Source organism: Rhamphochromis longiceps, linkage group LG23 (assembly GCF_057381845.1).
Source record: "Rhamphochromis longiceps isolate RC_006_pf linkage group LG23, R_longiceps_female_GT1.1, whole genome shotgun sequence".
Lineage (NCBI taxonomy): Eukaryota > Metazoa > Chordata > Actinopteri > Cichliformes > Cichlidae > Rhamphochromis > Rhamphochromis longiceps.
In genome coordinates this window covers 46214089-46234527 of record NC_140578.1, presented here as the reverse complement: position 1 = coordinate 46234527, position 20439 = coordinate 46214089, and the positions used below count along the sequence as shown (strand labels likewise).

General features: G+C 40.1%; 1 protein-coding gene across 3 annotated transcripts in view; it reads right to left on the bottom strand.

The window, feature by feature from the left end:
- dmd (dystrophin) overlaps positions 1 to 20439 on the bottom strand; it is a 314957-nt gene that overhangs the window by 194907 nt on the left and 99611 nt on the right. For all 3 annotated transcript variants that reach the window (XM_085398703.1, XM_085398704.1, XM_085398705.1), the window contains exons 3-8: positions 15494 to 15586; positions 14024 to 14104; positions 12259 to 12351; positions 10065 to 10166; positions 8520 to 8590; positions 5064 to 5182 (exon numbers count right to left, since the gene is read on the bottom strand). In XM_085398703.1, coding sequence (XP_085254829.1) covers positions 5064 to 5182; positions 8520 to 8590; positions 10065 to 10166; positions 12259 to 12351; positions 14024 to 14104; positions 15494 to 15586 — 559 coding nt within the window. The remainder of the gene's footprint in view (positions 1 to 5063; positions 5183 to 8519; positions 8591 to 10064; positions 10167 to 12258; positions 12352 to 14023; positions 14105 to 15493; positions 15587 to 20439) is intronic.

The window sequence follows — 20439 nt, the reverse complement described above, 5'->3', positions numbered from 1 at the left end:
GCGTGTAGTCAGCGTGTAGTTAGCGTGTAGTTAGCGTGTAGTCAGTGTGTAGTCAGTGTGTAGTCAGTGTGTAGTTAGCGTGTAGTTAGCGTGTAGTTAGTGTGTAGTCAGTGTGTAGTCAGTGTGTAGTCAGTGTGTAGTTAGTGTGTAGTCAGTGTGTAGTCAGTGTGTAGTTAGTGTGTAGTCAGTGTGTAGTTAGTGTGTAGTCAGTGTGTAGTTAGTGTGTAGTCAGTGTGTAGTCAGTGTGTAGTTAGTGTGTAGTCAGTGTGTAGTTAGTGTGTAGTTAGTGTGTAGTCAGTGTGTAGTCAGTGTGTAGTCAGTGTGTAGTGTAGTCAGTAGTGTTGTGTTGTGTGTCAGAACAATGAGGCGCCTGCTGAGTGTTACAGGTGTTACAGCAGTGACACATCTGCTGCTGTCAGGCCTGCAGGTATCAGCTGTTGTTCTCCTTCATCTCATAGTGGACACAAATTATTTTTGGAGCGACACAAATAATTTGTGTGGCATCAGATTTGATGCAGAACAGCTGATTGTTCTGTAAATAGTTTGAAATGTTTGTTTAAAAACACCTTGGCTGCATTTTTAGGTAAACAGCTGTAAAAAACTTTGTTGTTTGCATAACTCAGTTACTTTTTTGAAGAAGTAACAAAATAATTAATTACCCAACATTGGTCATTATTTACTGTATTTGCAGACAGAGTTACAGACTCTCTCCCAGACCACAGACTCATAATACAGTCAGAGCTTTATAAAAATATAAAAAAAGAAAGTTGTGCTTTCAAAGTTGGAGTTGAAGTTATTTTTACTTCCAGTAGTGTTAACATGCTGCAGGTCATGAACAAGATATTTTAAATATTCATTGTAAGTGGGCTAAAGCAGTTAATTAAAAGTAGTCTAACATAAATGCTGTAATTTGATTATTTTAATAAGCTCAGGGGTTTTGTGTGCTCGCTCAGACACATGAAAAATTAGAGGGAACATTGCTTACACGCCTCATTCTTGAGTTATCACAAACTTGGGTGTCCACTCCGCCCACCTGCCAGAGAGGGAGATGTTAAAACCACAACGACCTTTTACAGCTGAGGGGTAAAAAGCTGTTGATTATATTTACTAAGTCTATTCATCCATCCATCCATCCCCACGTTTACCCTGGGGCCTCCTCCAGATAAAACATGTCAGGAAAACCTCACCCAGGAGGCATTCTTGTCAGATGCCTGAATCACTATGATGATGTGGAGGTACCCTACCCTTTGGAGAAAGCTCATTTCCAAAGCTTGTATCCACAATCTCATTCTTTCAGTGATTATCAAAGTTTGTGATCATAGGTGAGAGTAGGGGTAAATGGGCAGCTTTGCTTTTATGCTCACCTATTACTCACTGGACCAGTGCAGCAACTGCTTCACTGCAGCTACATCCCCAATTCGTCTGTCAGTCTACCTTATCCTTCTTCCCTCACTCATAAACAAGATACTTCAGCTCCTCAATTTGGGGCTTGGACCCGGAGTGGGCACCTTTTCTGCCTGAGGACCACGGCTTCAGACACGTCGCTGCACACCCAGCTATATACCACATTATCCAAAAAAACAAAAAAACAAAACAGAGATGAGATTCTGAGGCCACCAAATGTGGGAGCCTTCTGCCACTTGGTTTTGTCTCGAAATTCTATCGATAAAAATTATGAACAAAATGTTTAAAAGGTACTCTGTATCGTGCATTTGCTATTGGTGAGCTATTAGTTTGCAGTTGACTAGTCTCAAGTTGGCTTCCATTCAATCTATTTGTGATTTCATGGTAACTGTGATAAACTGGTAATAAATACAAATCCATCTTTTGTAAATGTGTTGCTATCTACATACACAACTTATATTTAGAGAAGTTCTATCCTATCTTTACTCTAGTATGATTGAGCCATTGAGTATGATTGGGTATTTCATACTAACAATCACCAATAACACAAATGTCTCAAATGTTAATTTTACCCTGTTAGGGATTATAATCTACAGACCGTCAATCATCATCTTCTACCTGCTCCCTTTAGGAGTCGCCACACCAGATCATCTGCCGCCATTTCACCCTCTTCTGTCACAGCAACACTCTGCATGTCCTCCTCTGCTACATACATGAGCCTCCTTTGAGATCCTTTTTTCCTCCTGTCTGTACCCCCATTACTAGAGGTAGGAATCAAGAAAATTGTTCTCTATAAGAACCAGTTCCAGTGATCCAATTCTTGGAATTCTTAGTCTGCTTATCTATCGATCCCGCTTATTGGTTCCAGTTACACTGGAAATAGCTGCATTTTGCTGTTAGCACTTTGGCTCTTTGTAAGCATCTGCACAGACAATATCCTATAATGCTAAGCTAGCCAAGAACCCAGAATGAAAGCTGAGGGAATGCTAACCCCCGCAGGCAGACGCTGAACTTCAACAGGTAACAAACTGATGACGACAAAGTAGAACAGAATCGCTCTGAAGTTTCTTTGTGCTATTTTTTGTGTGATTACCTAAATACTAAGAGAAAGTTAACACGTGTCCTCATTAGAATATGGATTTGTGTTGGTGTGTGGGGCCTCAGGTTTACGTTATTAAACAGTAATTATGACACAGTGTGTTTCAGATACTTTACAGAGTAACATGAAAGTAATGTAACAAGTAATATAATGAATTACTTTCTCCTTGGAGTAATTATGTAGTGTACTGCATTACTTTGAGGAAAAGAGTGTTCTTTGTAATATGTGTAATAATTACTTTTTGTGAGTAACGACCACAACGCTGATCACAAAGAAGGGAGATACCTCTAATATGCAAAAACACTTGACTCACAGCATGCAGTTGGTTTACATGAATTTCTTTGCAGTGGCATCATTTTTAAAGTGGAGCCAATGCAAACACAACAAGAATCAATAAGGAATCTAACTGATTAGTGATTTTTATAATGGAATGGAAATCACTAATCAGTGATTTCCATTCCATGGACTGCTAAATTCTTATCAATTCTTATCAATTCCCATGCCTTCTCAATACTGTTCCTGCCCTCATACATGTCCTCTGCCACCCCTGCTGTCCCTATGCAGTACCACGGAGCCTCTCTTGACACCTTGTCATGTGATTTCTCTAGAGGCACAAAGACAGTGAAACTCTTTGTGATCTTCTCTATAGTTTATTCTCTTATCTGGAACACTTTAAGATATCTCGATTGATTACTTTCTGCCTCAGAAGAGACAATGACAGCGACTGTTGTAGTAAGCACACTCACTAATGATCACATTTTTGGAATAATCTTTGACCCAGGCTTTATTCTCTCTAACTTTACCAGACCAGACCATTCCAGCTTTATTTGTAAAGCACTTTAAAAACAACATCAATGGACCTATCTGATGAATAATAAATATGTACAAACAGATAGGAATCAAAAAGCCACAGAACAAGAACAAGTGCCATACTATAAAACAAAATAAAATAAAAAATCAATTAAATTAAATAAACATCCCACATGATGTCAAAGGCCGAGGAAAAGAGATTTAAGAAGAGATTTAAAAACAGACAGAGAAGAGGCTTGTCTGAGGTGTAAAGGCAAATCATTCATATTTTAGGAGCTGTAACAGTGAAGACACGTCTCCTCTTAGCTTATGCTTAGTTTGAGGAGCAGCTGATCAACTGACCTGAGATAAAAGGACGGTTGTAGCATCTCAGAGCGATAGGGTGGGGCGAGATGATTAAGGGCATTAAAAGCAAATAAAATAATTTAAAACTTAATTCATGGGCAGCCAGTGGAGTGAGGCTAAAATGGGAGAAACATACTCAAATTTCTGCATGTGAAAAGATCTGAGGCTCTGTCCTGTACCAACTGTAGTGATTGAGGAGCCAATAACCTCTACATAAAGTGTATTACAGTAATCCAGCAGAGAGTAACAAAGGTGTGGATTACTGTCTCAAAGTGCCGCTGAGAAAGCTTTATGTTGGCCAAGTGCCTCAACTGGAAAAGGCTCAATTTTGCCACTGCCCTGATTTGACTGTCAAATTTCAGCGTCCACCTCAACCCAGAGGTTTGTAATAGTCGGCTTGATGTACTGAACAAAGGAACACAGCTCGACAAAAAGGGTCCGAGTCGTACGCCCAAACACCATCACTTCTGTTTTTTCCTCATTAAAATTGAAAACATTAAGAGCCATTATGTCTCCAAGACACCTGAGCAGCAGTCTAGAAGAAAACGCTTCATTACTTTTAGGAGGGACAAAAATCTTGGTATCGTCCACGTAACAGTGTAATGAAATACAATACGTTCTTACTGTGGAACCAAGTTGGAGCTGGTAGAAGAAAAGAGGAGGGAGCCTAAAACTGAGCCCTGTGGAACTCCACACGAGAAAGGAGCAGAGGCTTCAAAGGCTAGCACAGAAGGTTTGATCCAGTAAAACTTCATGATCGATTGTGTCAAACCCATCGTTTAAATCGCAAAGTATAAAAACAACACAGTCACCAGAGTTGATAGCTAAAAACATGTGGTTAAAAACTCTTAAATGAGATGTTTCAGTGGTGTGTAAGATTCTGAAACCAGACTTGAAACCTCTAGAGTGGTATTCTCTTCCAAAAAGGCCATTCGCTGATTGAAAATGATCTCCAGAAATTTAGAAAGAAAAGGAAGCTTAGCTTAGATAGGCCTGTAGCTAGTGAGAACTGTGATCCAGAGATGTTTTTAAGCAGAGGTTGAACGACTGCATGTGAACAGAAGGCCCTACAGTATGGAGAATCTCTTTAGACAGTCAAGGAGGGACAGTATCATTTGGTGACTTCTTCAGACTGAAGAGTGATAAAATGTTTCTCCCACTGAAAATGCTATGTCTAGATCAACAAAATCAACATTTTGGGGTTTTCTCACCTGGACGATTGAGCATGTATCCAGAAAGTTTAAACTGGTTTCAAGACGGCGTAAATTGGGCAATGATGGATGCCACAGATGATAACACATTTTGTGATGAAAGTATTTGTTAGGAGGCATTCCTCGTATTATTGTGCAAAACCTGTCAACAAAGTTTCCCTTGACAGTAAGGTAATAGGTGAGCATGTAGTTACCCTCAGGGTCCAGTAGCCTCTCTATCCCCAGGTGTTGCTCTGCCTTACTGAAGGCATGTTCCAGTCGGTCGACTGCCGAGGTCTTCTTCTCCACAGAGCTCCAATCAAAAAGTTCAGGCCTGGCAAGATGAAAGAAAATTGGTAGGTATCATACACACCTTTTATCAATAAAAACCCTTGCATTCCTCAGTATTTTGTAGTGCTTTAAGGAAATTAGTAACGTGTTAATAGGAAACAAATATCCTACAGCTTATGCAGCTGGGTTTATTTTTGAGTCCTGGAAGTTTATTTGCTGTGGAGTAATATTTTAATGAGATTCACACTCTCATTCACCACATTTTCCCCCACAGCGAACAATAAAAACAGACTTTTATAATGCAAAATAGCATGTTAGAAAATTCTGAGTGAAAACTCCTCCACTGTGCCATTATGTTCATGGTGATGCTTTTTGTTTCCCACTCTGTGTTCTTGTAAGATTTACTTATTTAATTTAAACTCAATCATTCATTCATGTTAGAACTATCACATTCTTTCCTGTAAAAGCTTAGTCCTACTCATGTACACTAATATCAATAGTGTATATGAGTAATGATGAAAAGAAAATGTGAACCAAATGCACTGCAGGGTCCTTTCTGTAATTTAATGATAATTTATGCTGACTACCTTGATTAAACTTAATCAGCTTCTCATCTGCATCATATTAATAGCAATAACTTTATCAGATACACGTCTCCCTGTTATTAATCTACACCAGGATACATCTATCAGCTAGTTTTCTGATTGGGCAGCAATGCACACTCTGTTGCAGTGATTGCCGAAGTGTAGGCTGTGAAGGTGCAGGTGGTGGTGGTGGTGGTGTCTTTACTGCAGGTGGGCTGCAGTAAACAGAAATTTAGTTAGAATAGAATAAAAAATAACAATTTGAGGTGGTAAGTTGGTTATAGTACTCGTTATTCTTACTCTATGAACAATTTCAATCTGGTTTCCGCCCCAATCATAGCACAGAAACTGCTCTGCTAAGGATTACCAATGACCTTCTGATGGCAGCTGATTCTGGTCTTCTATCCATCCTCATCCTTCGGGATCTTAGTGCGGCGTTTGACACCATGTCTCACAATATCCTGAGGGTGAAGTGCTCTATTGGAGTGATACTGTACTATGAGGTCTTTAAGATAAGATCGGGTTATTCAAGACCTCGTATATTTTTTTCTACATACCTGCTTTCTATCTAACATTCACACACATTCATAATTTGATGGATGAATTGAAGAATAACTTGGGGTTAGTATCTGGCCCAAGGATGCTTTGCATGCAGACTAGACAACTACCAACTTTCCAATTAGTAGCTGACCCGCTCTACGTTCTGAGCTACAGCCACCCCGTAGTACAAGGCTGAGGGTACCGCTGAGTGCCGCTAGTTTATTCTTGAGCTTATGAATGAGTTCCTAGCAACTCATTTCTTACTCCACTAACCATGGAAAAAGAAATTAGACTAACCAACTAGTCTGATGATTTTCAGATAGTTTACTGTGTTTTTCTTCTGAAAAATGTTGCTTCCTAAAGTTAAAAATGAGGCAAAAGAAATGCTAACTTAAAAAAAAACTACAAACAATGTCTTAATGCATGGATGATTCCCAGGTATGGATAAATGTTCAGTTCCTCTGGAGATGATGGTCCATGACACAAATGTTTTATCAGTCATTTAAGTGATTTCAGTATTCAGTCTCATGGGTGAGTGATGGAAAGTTTCTCCAACAGAACACACTTGCCCAGTTGAACTGAATCCACTTTTTAAAGAAACAGTTGTTAGATGCTGACATGCTTACTAAAACTGAGCCCTTTCACTGATTACAGATGAGCCTCCCAAACTCTTGTCTGTTATTTACATTTTTAATTTCTCCTATTTGAACTTAGCTGGATCTTGTAAGTATAAAAACTAACAATCAACTTTGATCAAAAATAAAATTTAAAAACCCATTCTTAGTCCTCACTCTTACATCAGGACTAAGACTTTATTTTACAGCATAACAACTTTGAGCAGAAGGTGCAGAAGAGCCAAAATGTAATATCACAATATGATGACACATGCTATTGTTTCAGGAAACTGTACAGTTGGATGTATTACTTCAGTAAAATAGCACAGGAATGTAAAGTAGAAAGGGACAGATTTCTGGCTGATCCTAATGAGTGGGCGTTGCAGCACGAAGGATGTAACATCGATGTAAAGCGCTGAGGTTTGTCTCTTTGTCATGATTAAGCCATTATCAGCTTCCTGGTTAGGCCAGTCCTGTGCTTTGTCAGCCTTATCCCACTTGACATCAAATCATGTACTTGTGAAAACAGAAAACGCTGGGAAAGAGACGCTGAAGTGTGAAGGGGAACAGAGAGAAGAGTCGGGTTAGAGCTCGGATGGTTTACATGTGAAATGCAGAAAAGAAAAAAGACGAAAGGGGGAAATTCAAACTACGAAACAGTGAGGTTCACTTTATTATTAGAGCAGCCTCAAGGTCATTATGAAAATGAATAAACAACATTGTTGAAATACTGTGAATAAAGTAAAATAAAATCAGTTGTTTACTACATATAGATGCTGATGCAACTGCTAGGTTACTTCAAAATATACTGCATTAAATTATAATGCACGCAGAACTTTATGATACGCCAAAACTCTGTTTGAGGACATGTTCTTCAATGGGATCGCCCTGAATTTGAATTGAATACACCTGGTTTAGATTCTAAGTAATGTTATTTTTCTTTCTCTCAATGAAAAAACTATCACATTTATAGGTTCATTTTAAGTTTGGCATCAAACTCAGAGGCAGATAGTTGGGTAAGAAATGCAAATCACTAGAGGGCAGGGATAGCTCAGTAGGTAGAGTGGTGGCCCCATGATCGGAAGGTCGGGGGTTCGACTCCACTGAACGGTTACCCTGAGGTACCCCGGAGCAAGGTACCATCCCTGGGCGCTGCATTGGTGGCTGCCCACTGCTTCACTGGGTGAATGGGTTAAATGCAGAGGAGCAATTTCCCTATAAGGCCTAACACATACACATTACACATTACATTAGAGACCAGAGTTTAGATTCAGGAATGTGGGTCCAGGAAGGACTTGCTCCGCCCATTTAATTCTGGAAAAAGAATAACTGCTTCAGCAGTGGCAGCATTGGGATGTTAGTCTTTTTACTTGGCTGGCTGCATCTTTTCATATACAATCATTTTTTAACCTTTTTCTCAGGACAGCATTAGCATCTTCCATGTCTAAAATACACTACATCTCTTTAGTGCAATGACTATATTTGCTCTACTATTCCTTTGAAAGTCTGTCTATCCACTTCTCCTGTGTTAAATCTTCATCTGAACACACACACACACACACACACACACACACACACACACACACACACACACACACACACACACACACACACACACACACACACACACACACATACATACCTGTGGCTATGGATGAGGGCATTGAAAGCCAGTCCATCATTCCAGCTACTGGAGAAGTTAACCACATTGACCTGAGGACAGAGATAATGGATATTCAAGAACCAACCTGAGAAAGCAGTTTGACATTTAAGAGTGGGAATACTGTCATCCAAATACTGTTTACATTTCCAGAGATAGATTAAAGACATCTTTTCGCTCTCAATTTCAGTGAATGGATCAAAAATTTAATACATGAAATGATTGTCTACGGGGGCAAAAAGGGTTTAAAACTGAATATATAGCTAAAAAAAAACATACTAAGAAGTCATCTTAGTGACAGTGGCTATTCCTGTCAAGCACTTCGTATAACGAGGCACGCATGCTCACATGTTTGCAGTGATTATGTTCTGTTGTGATTGGTCTTAGTTAAGCTTCAGGCCTTACACAAAACAAAACAAGTCAAGTGACAGAAACATAAATCAGAGAATTATTAACCACATGGTATAAAACTGTAAATATACGAAAATATTCTGCGGTGCAAATATGTCCTACTGATACTGTTAAGAGTATTTTTATATGTCAAGTCTCTTTTTAAGTTTCACACATAGTCATAAAAGCAATATGATGACATATATCCCAAATCTGAATCAAGCAAACACTTGATCTGTATAACATTTTTAATGAATACCAATTACAATTATTGTTTTGATCAAACTTGCCAAATTCTGTTGCCAAATATTTAACCAAACGAAAATGTAACATTGTGATATTATAGGGTTAGGGCTAGAGGTTAGGGTTATACTGATTATGATTTTGCCCTCAAAGAATTTATTGATTATTCCTTGGCTCAGAGCCTCCAACAACCCTTAGAACATGTCTAATAGCCTGTCTGGCAGCTTCGCATTGACAATTATGCTCTGAATGCACTGTTGTGCCTAACATACTTGCTTTTCCAAGACCACCTTTATAAATTCTCTATATTATTTCTGTTGTTATTCTTTTTAATCTGTTTATTTACTAATTTGTCTTATTATTATTTCTATTATTACTCACACTACACGTGCAATTTAAGAATGTCAAAGCTGACATACATGGAAAGAGAAAAAAGGGACAGAAAGAAAAAACAAAGGGGGAAAAAGGAGGAAATGTTATAGGACAGAGCAGGATTGGAAAGCGCAATCGGCTGGCAACTGCTACAACTTTAAGGAAAACCATCAATAACATAAACAAAAAATAAATAAATTTCGTTGTGTTCTGTGTGAGTGTCTGTGTATCTGTCTTTGTCCACAGACGGACTTCATAATGAGGGTGAGTTGACACAATAACGGTCCTCCGGGGGCCAGAGGCAGACCCAGGAGACCCGGGCCATCCCCAGCCCCCCAGAGTACTAAAGACCTTTCTTTCATACTCTATGAAAATAAATAAATTTGAAAGTGGAGACTGCCATTACTTACACGTACTTGAGCACTCAGTTACAGGGTGGTAAGTGTAGTAACTATGGGAGACAGCTATTCGAACATGATCCAGTGTGTCAGCCTGAGGTTAAGACTGAGTAAAGGAACATACCTGAGGATACTGGCGTGTATTCTGACGAACCCAACTCAGCAGAATCTTCTCACTGTTAGTCTGCTGTAGGCCCTCCATCACATCCTTCATCACATCCTTAACCTGCACACAGGAATACAAAACAAGGCTGGTACAAAAACTTAGTTAAGATGCATAAACCTTTAGCACCCTACCCTATAACCCTCACCACTACCTTTCCTGGATATTTTGGACATTGGTGGGGTTTTTCCTAAGTCACTAGGCTAACAACAATGTGACTGGACTAACATTATTCAGTTAATAGGCTTGAGGGTCCTGCGCAGCATCTTAGCTGTTCCTGTGACTGCACTCCACTGAGCAGAGATCTCCGATGTTATTCCCGGGATCTGCTGGAGCCACTCGCCTAGCTTGGGAGTCACCGCACCTAGTGCTCCGATTACCACGGGGACCACCGTTACCTTCACCCTCCACATCCTCTCGAGCTCTTCTCTGAGCCCTTGGTATTTCTCCAGCTTCTCGTGTTCCTTCTTCCTGATATTGCTGTCATTCGGAACCGCTACATCGATCACTACGGCCGTCTTCTTCTGTTTGTCTACCACCACTATGTCCGGTTGGTTAGCCACCACCATTTTGTCCGTCTGTATCTGGAAGTCCCACAGGATCTTAGCTCGGTCATTCTCCACCACCCTTGGGGGCATCTCCCATTTTGACCTCGGGACTTCCAGGTTATACTCGGCACAGATGTTCCTGTACACTATGCCGGCCACTTGGTTATGGCGTTCCATGTATGCCTTGCCTGCTAGCATCTTGCACCCTGCTGTTATGTGCTGGATTGTCTCTGGGGCATCTTTACACAGCCTGCACCTGGGGTCTTGCCTGGTGTGATAGACCCCAGCCTCTATGGATCTTGTACTCAGAGCTTGTTCTTGTGCTGCCATGATTAGTGCCTCTGTGCTGTCTTTCAGTCCAGCTTTGTCCAGCCACTGGAAGGATTTCTGGATATCAGCCACCTCCTCTATCTGCCGGTGGTACATACCGTGCAGGGGCCTGTCCTTCCATGATGGTTCCTTCTCTTACACCTCTTTTTTAGGTTTCTGCTGCCTGAGGTATTCACTGAGCACTCGGTCAGTTGGGGCCATCCTCCTGATGTATTCTTGGATGTTCGCTGCCTCATCCTGGACTGTGGTGCTGACACTCACCAGTCCCCGGCCCCCTTCCTTCCACTTAGCGTACAGCCTCAGGGTGCTGACTTGTGGTGAAACCCCCCATGCATGCTCAGGAGCTTCCTTGTCTCAATGACAGTGGCTTCTATCTCCTCCTTTGGCCAGCTTATTATTCCAGCAGGGTACCTGATCACAGGCAGGGCGTACGTGTTGATAGCCAGGATCTTGTTCTTACTGTTCAGCTGACTCCTCAGGACTTGCCTGACCCTCTGCAGGTACTTGGTGGTTGCAACTTTCAATGGTTCCCATTTGACTGTGGCATCCCCAGGTTGGTCCACTAGTAGCTGGTGTGTTGAGACTCGACTCGTACTACGGTGTTATTACAATTCACAGTAAATACTAATAACTTTGTTCTTGTCAAGGGAACCCTCTAGCAGAGCTTTAAAGCTGAATTTGCCACTCAAAAGACCCTTTATCCATTTTTGTTTACCATCCACAGCATTACTGATGCCTTGCTGTCAGACACCCTGAACTATGGGTGTCTGACAGCAAGTGTGTATGCATTACTTGCACATCAAAAACAACTAGAGGTGTTACAAGGAAGTTGTGTTAATTGTGTTAACTTTGAAGGCAGTAAGTTACACAGAAAAATATTACTGACAATCAGATCCAGAAAGACACACCAGAAAAAGATTCACATAAATAAAACGTGATTTTTTGCTTCCAAAAGGCCTGTCTGAATTCCTTGCCTTTCCACAGAAAATGTATATATACATACAACTGAGAGTTCAGGGAGCCTGCACAGCTCTGTTTCGTTGCATCAAATTCTTTTCCTCAGAGCAGTTCAGTATGAAAACTCATCATCAAGGTCAAGGTGAAAAGAAAAAAAAAGAACACTTAGACCAATAAGAAGCAACCTCAGACAACAAAAGGCAACAAAAAGTAAAGTTAAACTAAATGGAGGCAGCTTTAAAGTATCAATGTAATAGTGTCTTCAAATGTTGACAAATCCAGGGGAGGATGTACACGTACGAGCATACACTAACACATACCTGCCAGTGGAGAATGATGCTCCAGATGAGCCCAAGAATGAGTTTGTGATTCCCATCAACAATGTCCGCTGCCCCAATATTCACTAATTCCACCTGGAGATGGGATGCGGGAAGCACACAAATCACAAATGATTTCCACAATTTTAGGAAGGTCGTCTTACCTACTCTCACCTCCATTGTGGTGGTGACTCTTTAAAATGAAGCCATGTTTTCTTGTGAACTTAAACTTGCACGTAACAAAATCAGTCCTAGTATTTAAATGTGGGCATTAATTACACATAGTAGTGTGGTTATGATCAGACATCACAGATGGCACAGACAGTGCACTATTACAACAGGGAGGGATGACTCTTGGTTATCTGATTACAGATGGATACGAGTAAACTACTAGTTGCCATGCAAAACTAATAAAAAGGATCTGTTGTGTGTCAGTTTTGTGTGATCCAGCCATTATTACGCTGGAATTTTTTCCTTTCTTTTTCCTTTTATGTTTTGTTTCTTCATAGTGATTTTCAACAACAAAAAGATGAGAGCTGGAGTAAATCTGTGGATCTGCAAAATTGTTGTGTGTCCATCCATCCTCTTCTGCTTATCCTAATCGGGGTGGCTAGAGCCTAAGGCAAGAGGCGGTCTACACCCTGTACAGGTCAGCAGCCTGTCGCATGGCTAACACAGAGAGACAGACAACCATTGCCACTCACATTCACACCTATGGGCAACAGGCACCAACTGACCTAAACGCACTAAATGCATGTCTTTGGAGGAAGCCGGAGTACCCGCACAGAATGCATGCAAACACCGCACAGGAAGGCCACGGCCAGATGGTGGGGTTGAACTCAGGAACTTCTTGCTGCAAGGCCACAATGGCAACCACAATGCCAACCACCACACTGCCGTGCTGTTTCCTATATGTTAATCACTATTAAAAGTGCTGACTTTCATCTTTATTTGTATCATCCTTTAATAAAATAGAAAAATTATTATATATTATCACATATTCTTTCTATACATTAATAAGGTAACTGAAGATGGGGAAATAACTATTTTTTAAAAATGTCCAGAAAAAACACATTGCCTATGTTATTGAGTGAAGCAAAATAGTACTTGGTGGAGAAACATTTGTTGGCAAGCACAGCAGTAAGATGTTCCTCGTAGGTCACTTGGCCCACTCCTCTTTACAAAAACGCTCTAAATCCTTTAGGTTTATTGGCTGCCACTTGACAACTCGGAGCTCCAACTCCTATAACAGATTGCAGATTGGATTAAGGTGTAAAGACGGGCTAGGCCGCTCCATGACCTTAATCTGCTGCTTTTTTTTTAAACCGTTGTCCTGTACCCTTAGCAGATGACTCCACCTGCATGTTTGATTGTAAGGATGCTGGTATTTGTGTCATACCCAGCATTTCTCCTCTTCCAAACATGGCAGTTGATGCCAAAATTTTGGTTTTATTTGACCACGGCGCTCTCTCCCATGCCTTCTCTGAATCATTTACACTGGCTAACATAAGATGGATCTGTATATGTGTCATCTTGAGCGGGGAGACCTTACAGGTGATAGATTTCAATCCGTTAACAGTCACACAGTCATAATACAATATTTAAAAAGAGCTCACTCTTAAACAGTAGCAGTATTAATCCATATAACACTCAGCAGTTTCATTGATTTCAGTCTGCTGATTGTAAAGTTAGATTTATTTAATGTAATTGACGCAAGAAAACCAATATAATTATGTACATTTACATCTTTATAGCAGTGCATACTCACATTGTTCTTCTGTAAGATCTGCAGAGCTCGGTTGACATTGTTTAGCGAGTGAACGCGCGTGAATCCCCTTTCCAACTTCACCTATGTGTATGTGCGTGCGCACACACACACACACACACACACACACACACACACACACACACACACACACACACACACACACAGAGAATGATTGTTTCTAAAACGGGTGATGAAGATTTCAAATGGTTACACCTTCTGAGAAGCTGCAAGAATCACTGATGAGCAGAGTGGGAAAAATACATGTTTTCAGTGTTAGGAGTAATAAATGGTCCTTTTTCAGTAGATATTAAAATCAAAACTACAGTCGGGATTAGGCGCTCTCCTGCAGCGTCTACAGTGGGATCAGTGGCTCGGCAACAAGTTTGTGCCAAACAGAAATAATGGGCAGAGTGCTCTCCAACGTCATCTACATGTGGATTTTACCTATTATTTGGTTATGTTTAGATACTAATTTGATTGCGCTGGTTTTGATATTTGTTGGGTTATCATCCAGTCGCCCTTCATCTTCTAATATATATTCTTCCTCGATGTGAATCACATTTTAAAAAGCTAGATGTTTTCAGGATTCCAAGGTGACAACTTCTAGGTGATTTGAGATTTCATATTCATTTCATATTATGTGTCTTGCTTTCTCTTTATACTGAGATAGATGATTATACGGTTTCAATGATTGAAGTTAAGCTAAACACTATCTAGCTGTCTATGGTTTTATTCTCACTGAATGAATAGCACCTGCTATCATATGGCAAGAAGAACACAGTGTTTAGCTAACAGTGAACAGTAAGTGACTCTAGCCACAACAAGGTTAGAATTTAATATGTTATTTATATCTTATATTTAATATGTTATTCTGTTTTGGTCTTTTGTTTTTTTTAAACAACTATTTATTTATTACTTTTTAAAAATTCTGTTTCTTTTCGTCCGGGGCCGTGTGTACATCATTTCGTTCCACTTCATGTAAACATGCGATGCGAATGACAATAAAGCTCCTTGAATCCTGATATGGTGCTGTGTGGTTTGAATGACCTGTTCCCAATAAGTCATAATCCTGAACATGATCACCACATTGAAATTTTAACTGGCCCACTGACTCATTTATAAAGCTTTAATGGTGTCCATAGTTGTGTACACTGTCAGGTTTTAAAAACTGAACTTAAAATGGACATATTATGTCGTTTCTTAGTTTAGTTATATGTGCAGTGTTACAGTGATGGATGTTTATACAGTGGATGCTTACATAACTGACATTTCCAATAAAAGCCCAGGCATCAAACTGCTACAATGCTTCACTTCTGACTGTATTTTTCTACTCTTGCATTTGTGTCCCAGTTCTATCCTTGACATGTACTAATACAGCTATTCAAAAAACAGCACTGTACAATGTAGAGTGTTGAAAAGAGCCAGTACATCGTCACAATGCAAGCACACTATATGTGTATATGTTCATACCAGCTCATGTCCTGTTAGTCCCTCCAGCAGCTCTAGCAGGCGTCGCCCATCACACAGGTCTGAGAACAGGTCCTCCACAGGTGGCTTCCCTGTCTAAAGCACAAATACATCAAATGAAAATAAGAATGTGGATTTGTGGCAGAGTGTGGTCTCCAGCTCCCCTGCAGAGGAGGGCTGATGTGTGGTGTGCTGTGGGTTTGGGGGCAGTGCCACGGTGGCTGGCAGGGCAGGTGGGATGTATTGACTAATTATGCCTTTCATGTTTTTTCATGTTTTTAGGAGCGTGCTGGGACTGGAGAGAGGACATCTGAAAAGCTACAAGCGTGAATTAGAGCTGGAAACAAAAATAAAACATTCACCTGCCCTTCAACGATGTGTGGTCTAGGCGTGTCACAGCAAGAATAACAACTTACATTTTCAAACTATGTACATTCCCAGTAGTATTTTCCTACTTTATACATTATTTCAAAAAAGAATCATTACATTGATAACTTCTAAAGATTATATTTCTGAGAAAAAAGTCAGAATTCTGAATGAATGAATGAGCCTTTATTTGTCCGTTGCAGTTGCCTGAGATTACAGATTTCTGAGATTAATATCAGAAAAAAGTCAGAATTCTGACTTTTTTCTGAGAATTCTGGAAAAGAAAAAAAAGACGAGCCCCCCCCCCCCCAAAGTGGCCCTAATCCTTTGCGTATTTGTCTGATGAGGAGCATGTGTTCTAAAAAAATCATGCACCACTAAATGCAATAGTGTGCAAACAGTGTGCAAACCATTAAATTATTCCCTGGAGGACCAGGAGTGACAAAATAGCATATTTAATTATTTCATTTTGTCACTTTTGGCCCTCCATAGACCTACTTGCTCAGAGGGCATAAGTATATAACCACTTCATTTGTGTTTATTCTACATACTAGCTGCTACTAGGCAAGTAATGATTTACTCTTTTCATGTTTGGTCAAAAGGAGGACCTGAAAATGGTGGACACTAATGCTAACAAAACTCTGCTCTTTAGAAGTAAATGCTAATGGACAATTGTCATGATGTTGACCTAATAAGAGATCAGAGATGGGCAGTAACGCGTTACTTGTAACGCGTTACTGTAATCCGATTACTTTTTTCAAGTAACGAGTAAAGTAAGGGATTACTATTGCAAAAACGGTAATTAGATTACCGTTACTTTCCCGTAGGAACGCTGCGTTACTGCGTTACTAAAACCGTGATTTTTTTGCGAGAATGTCTCATGACAGTGACGTAAGCGAGTGCTATGGTTGTGACAGCAGCTGTGTGCAGATCAACAATGGATCACATATCGAGTGCGGGAGAGAGTATGAGCGTGCAGCGTTTAAAGCGTGGAAGTACTGACCTTACTTTGAGTTTGATTCCATAAAAAGTGACAAAAACATTAGCGTCCATTAGCATTGTGCGTGGGAAGAAAACATCTTTTTACAGCGAAAAAAACCCCTAAACTTCCAAGCAAGCTCCGAGTGCGCTATGACGTAATGGAAAATTCACAGAGAAACTGCCATATCCTTCCACTGACCGCTGCGGCACACCTGCACCAGGGTAAACCTCCGCCTACCCAACTCCTGCTGTACAGGTGAAAATAGAGCAACAGGACCGCTAATCTTTGATTTTATTTATTTTCTGCTGTGTTTTACTTGCATCTATTTGAAAGACTGAGTGTAAACACAAAAAAAAAAAAATTTATGTGCTGGAATGTGCAGAAAATAGGTTTAAATATTAAACAAATTTCTTCCAGTCAGAGAATGTTGCATATAATTAAATTTTTGCTTGATGCATAAAGTTAAAAGATTAAAATTAATAAAACTATAAAAGTTTTAAAAAGAGACTTTTCCATTTGATTACATTTTGTATGATGGATTATGCAGAAAAAGTAGAATTGGGCTGAAAGATCTATCACTTTATCACCTATTCAGGTTGTAAATCGTGTTTTTAAAAAGTAACTAAGTAACTAAGTAATTAATTACTTTTGAAAATAAGTAATCAGTAAAGTAACGGGATTACTTTTTGGGGGAAGTAATCAGTAATTAGTTACTGATTACTTTTTTCAAGTAACTTGACCAACACTGTAAGAGATAGAGGTTTATTTATTTCCATTATTCCAGAGAGTACTTACATGAGCCTCTTTCCTAAATGTCAGTTTACTGAGCCAATTTCGGCACACATTAATATGCGTCAGTTGCTAGGGTTACATTTATTCACAGTACCACATTCATCTCTTGAGCGCAACACAGTCATAACTGTAACTGTGTCATTAATGACCCTCTGCACAGAGTCAACCTAAAGTGTGAAGCACTAACCACAGACTCCTCTGAAGACGCTGGCACAGGACATTCAATGGGCACAAAACAAATCAGATGCTGTCCGAGCACAACACAAACTTCAAATTTCTGTGTTACAGAATGAACTGGCACATCTCAAACATACTGTATCATATATCACTGTATCTCTCTGCATTTCTTGGGGCAGATCATCTATGTGGGAGAACAGTATCCCTTCTTACATATGGCAAGTGCCACTTGGCAAACATTTAAAATAGAAAGGAAACAGTTGAGGTGAAGGTGCAGAAAGTGACACAATCATGGCCAAAAATGTGATCCTGAACTTGTAAAGTATATATAATGTACACTGTACTGTCACGTCTGGCGAAGCAGACGGCGTGGAGTGGATGAGAATGAGGACCCAAGTACAGACAAACAAATGAATGAGAAGGTTTCAACCGAAGAATGAGCCTTTATTGGCCGCTGTACCAAAACACAAAAGGAATCAGAAAGGGAACTAACAAAACCTAAACTGGGAGCAGCTAAACTAAAGAACACCGGAAACATGGGAAAATGTGACAAAAACCTTAGAACCGGGAACGAGGAACCGGAGACACGAAAACGCAGACGAAACACTGGGGAAGACTCACAGGAGAAAATGCAGACACATATATACATGAAGAAATGAGGAAATGGCAGACAGGCAGGGAACACAGCTGACGCTAATCAGATGAGACAAAACCGGGAGGAAGCAAAAAAGAGCACATTGACATAGGACACAGACTTTCAAAGTAAAACAGGAAACACACGACAGCCACAGAGGCACGGAGCTGATACTGAACAGAGGGAACACTGAGTACAGGGACAGGAGTGGCATGAGACACAAATGACTGGGGAACAAGAAGACAGAACTAAACCTACACTAAACACGAGGGGCACAGGACCAAAACCTAAGAAATCACAAACCAAGAAGAACTGGAGAGCTAGAAATACAAAACAGAAACCAAAACACAAGCAGTCAAAAACCATGAGAAATCAAGATCAATAATAATATAAAAGTCAAAACACTGGGTTACCAACACAGGACCGTGACAGTTTCCCTATTTAGCAATGCAACATTTGTACATAACCATTTATTTTAGAGTGGCATTTCATGTCCCTATTCTTTATTAAAAAAAAGAAAAAAGACAAAAATCTTAGAAGTATCTCAAAAGCAATGATGGCAGGAAGCTACATCTTTACTTTCTACAATAAAGGGATGATCGTCTGGTTCTGCCGGAGGTTTCTTCCTGTTAAAAGGGAGTTTTTCCTCCCCACCGTCGCCAAAGAGCTTGCTCATAGGGGGTCATATGGTTGTTGGGTTTTTCTCTATATGAATCATTGTAGGGTCTACCTTACAATATAAAGCGCCTTGAGGCGACTGTAGTTGTGACTTGGCGCTGTGTAAATAAAATTGAATTGAAAAAAAATTATTGAATCGTGGTGCTAGTGTGTTATAATAGTGAACAGAGTGTGAACTGTGTAGCTTCATACTGAAAAATTGCACAATGATACCTGAGCTGATGTTTGCTCTTTGCACAGCACAGGGGACACGGTGTAATTACAAATCAGCAGAAAAGGACTTCCAGAGAGCAAACTTAGAGAAGCACAGGAGGTGTCAAGGGTGTAACAAAAGCAGTTCAGCAGCTAATCTCTAATCAGCCAGTCACGTGGCAGCAAGCCGCTGCTTTTACACATGTGAGTGAGAGTGAGAGAAAGAACGACCGCTGGCTGAACTGCACAGGTTGATATCAACAGAGACAGAGTGTGTTGTAATTCATGCACTTATCTTTTAATAAGAAAATCAAACAGGCCTTCATCATTTTTTTATTAGAAATTGTGTTTGTTGCATTAATTGTTTGAATCATTGTTACTCTAACCACTTACTCACGCTCTGCAGCCAGAAACTGACGAAACTATTTCTACTGTTAATTAAATTAAAGTGTGAAAGCCTAAAAAAATAACAGGTGAACTATTTGTTAACGATTTGTGTGACTTTTTTTCCCCTGAGACTTGTGCTGTAATTATCTCAAACAAACCGCACAGGTTCACACAGGATCTAATATAACCAATCATGCCCTAAGAAAAGGTTTAGACAGTCACGATGGGGCCCATGTTAAAGTGAACCTGGCACCCTGGGCCATGCTGCCATAGATTTTGGTCATGGGTAACTGTTAGCTAACTAGCCGTGACATTAGTTTTAGCTTGGGTATTTGACACATTCAGTCCAAAAAGCAGTGTGTTCGTGCTCAGTGTGCCCCAGTGTCAGAACTACAGATGACTGTTAGTTCATCTCTGTCCTCAAAAACACAGCACTGTTACTGTGTTTTAATGGCATAAAACACAAGCCACCTTCAGTACCTTTGTGCTTATTTACTACACTCACTTAAAATCCATTCCAGATTACACTTGACAAAGATAGAAGCACTACTTTTATGTTTTATTGTGTAGTTAGTTAGTTATCAGTAGCTTATGTTTCATGTGACTCACATTTAATTCTATTACTGCCCTACACACACTTCTGCGCCTGCATTTCTAGTTCTCAGGGAAAGATTTTCCACATCTTAAAATACATTTCATTACAAACATTTACTTCCACGGACACATTTCCAGGTTCCTGTC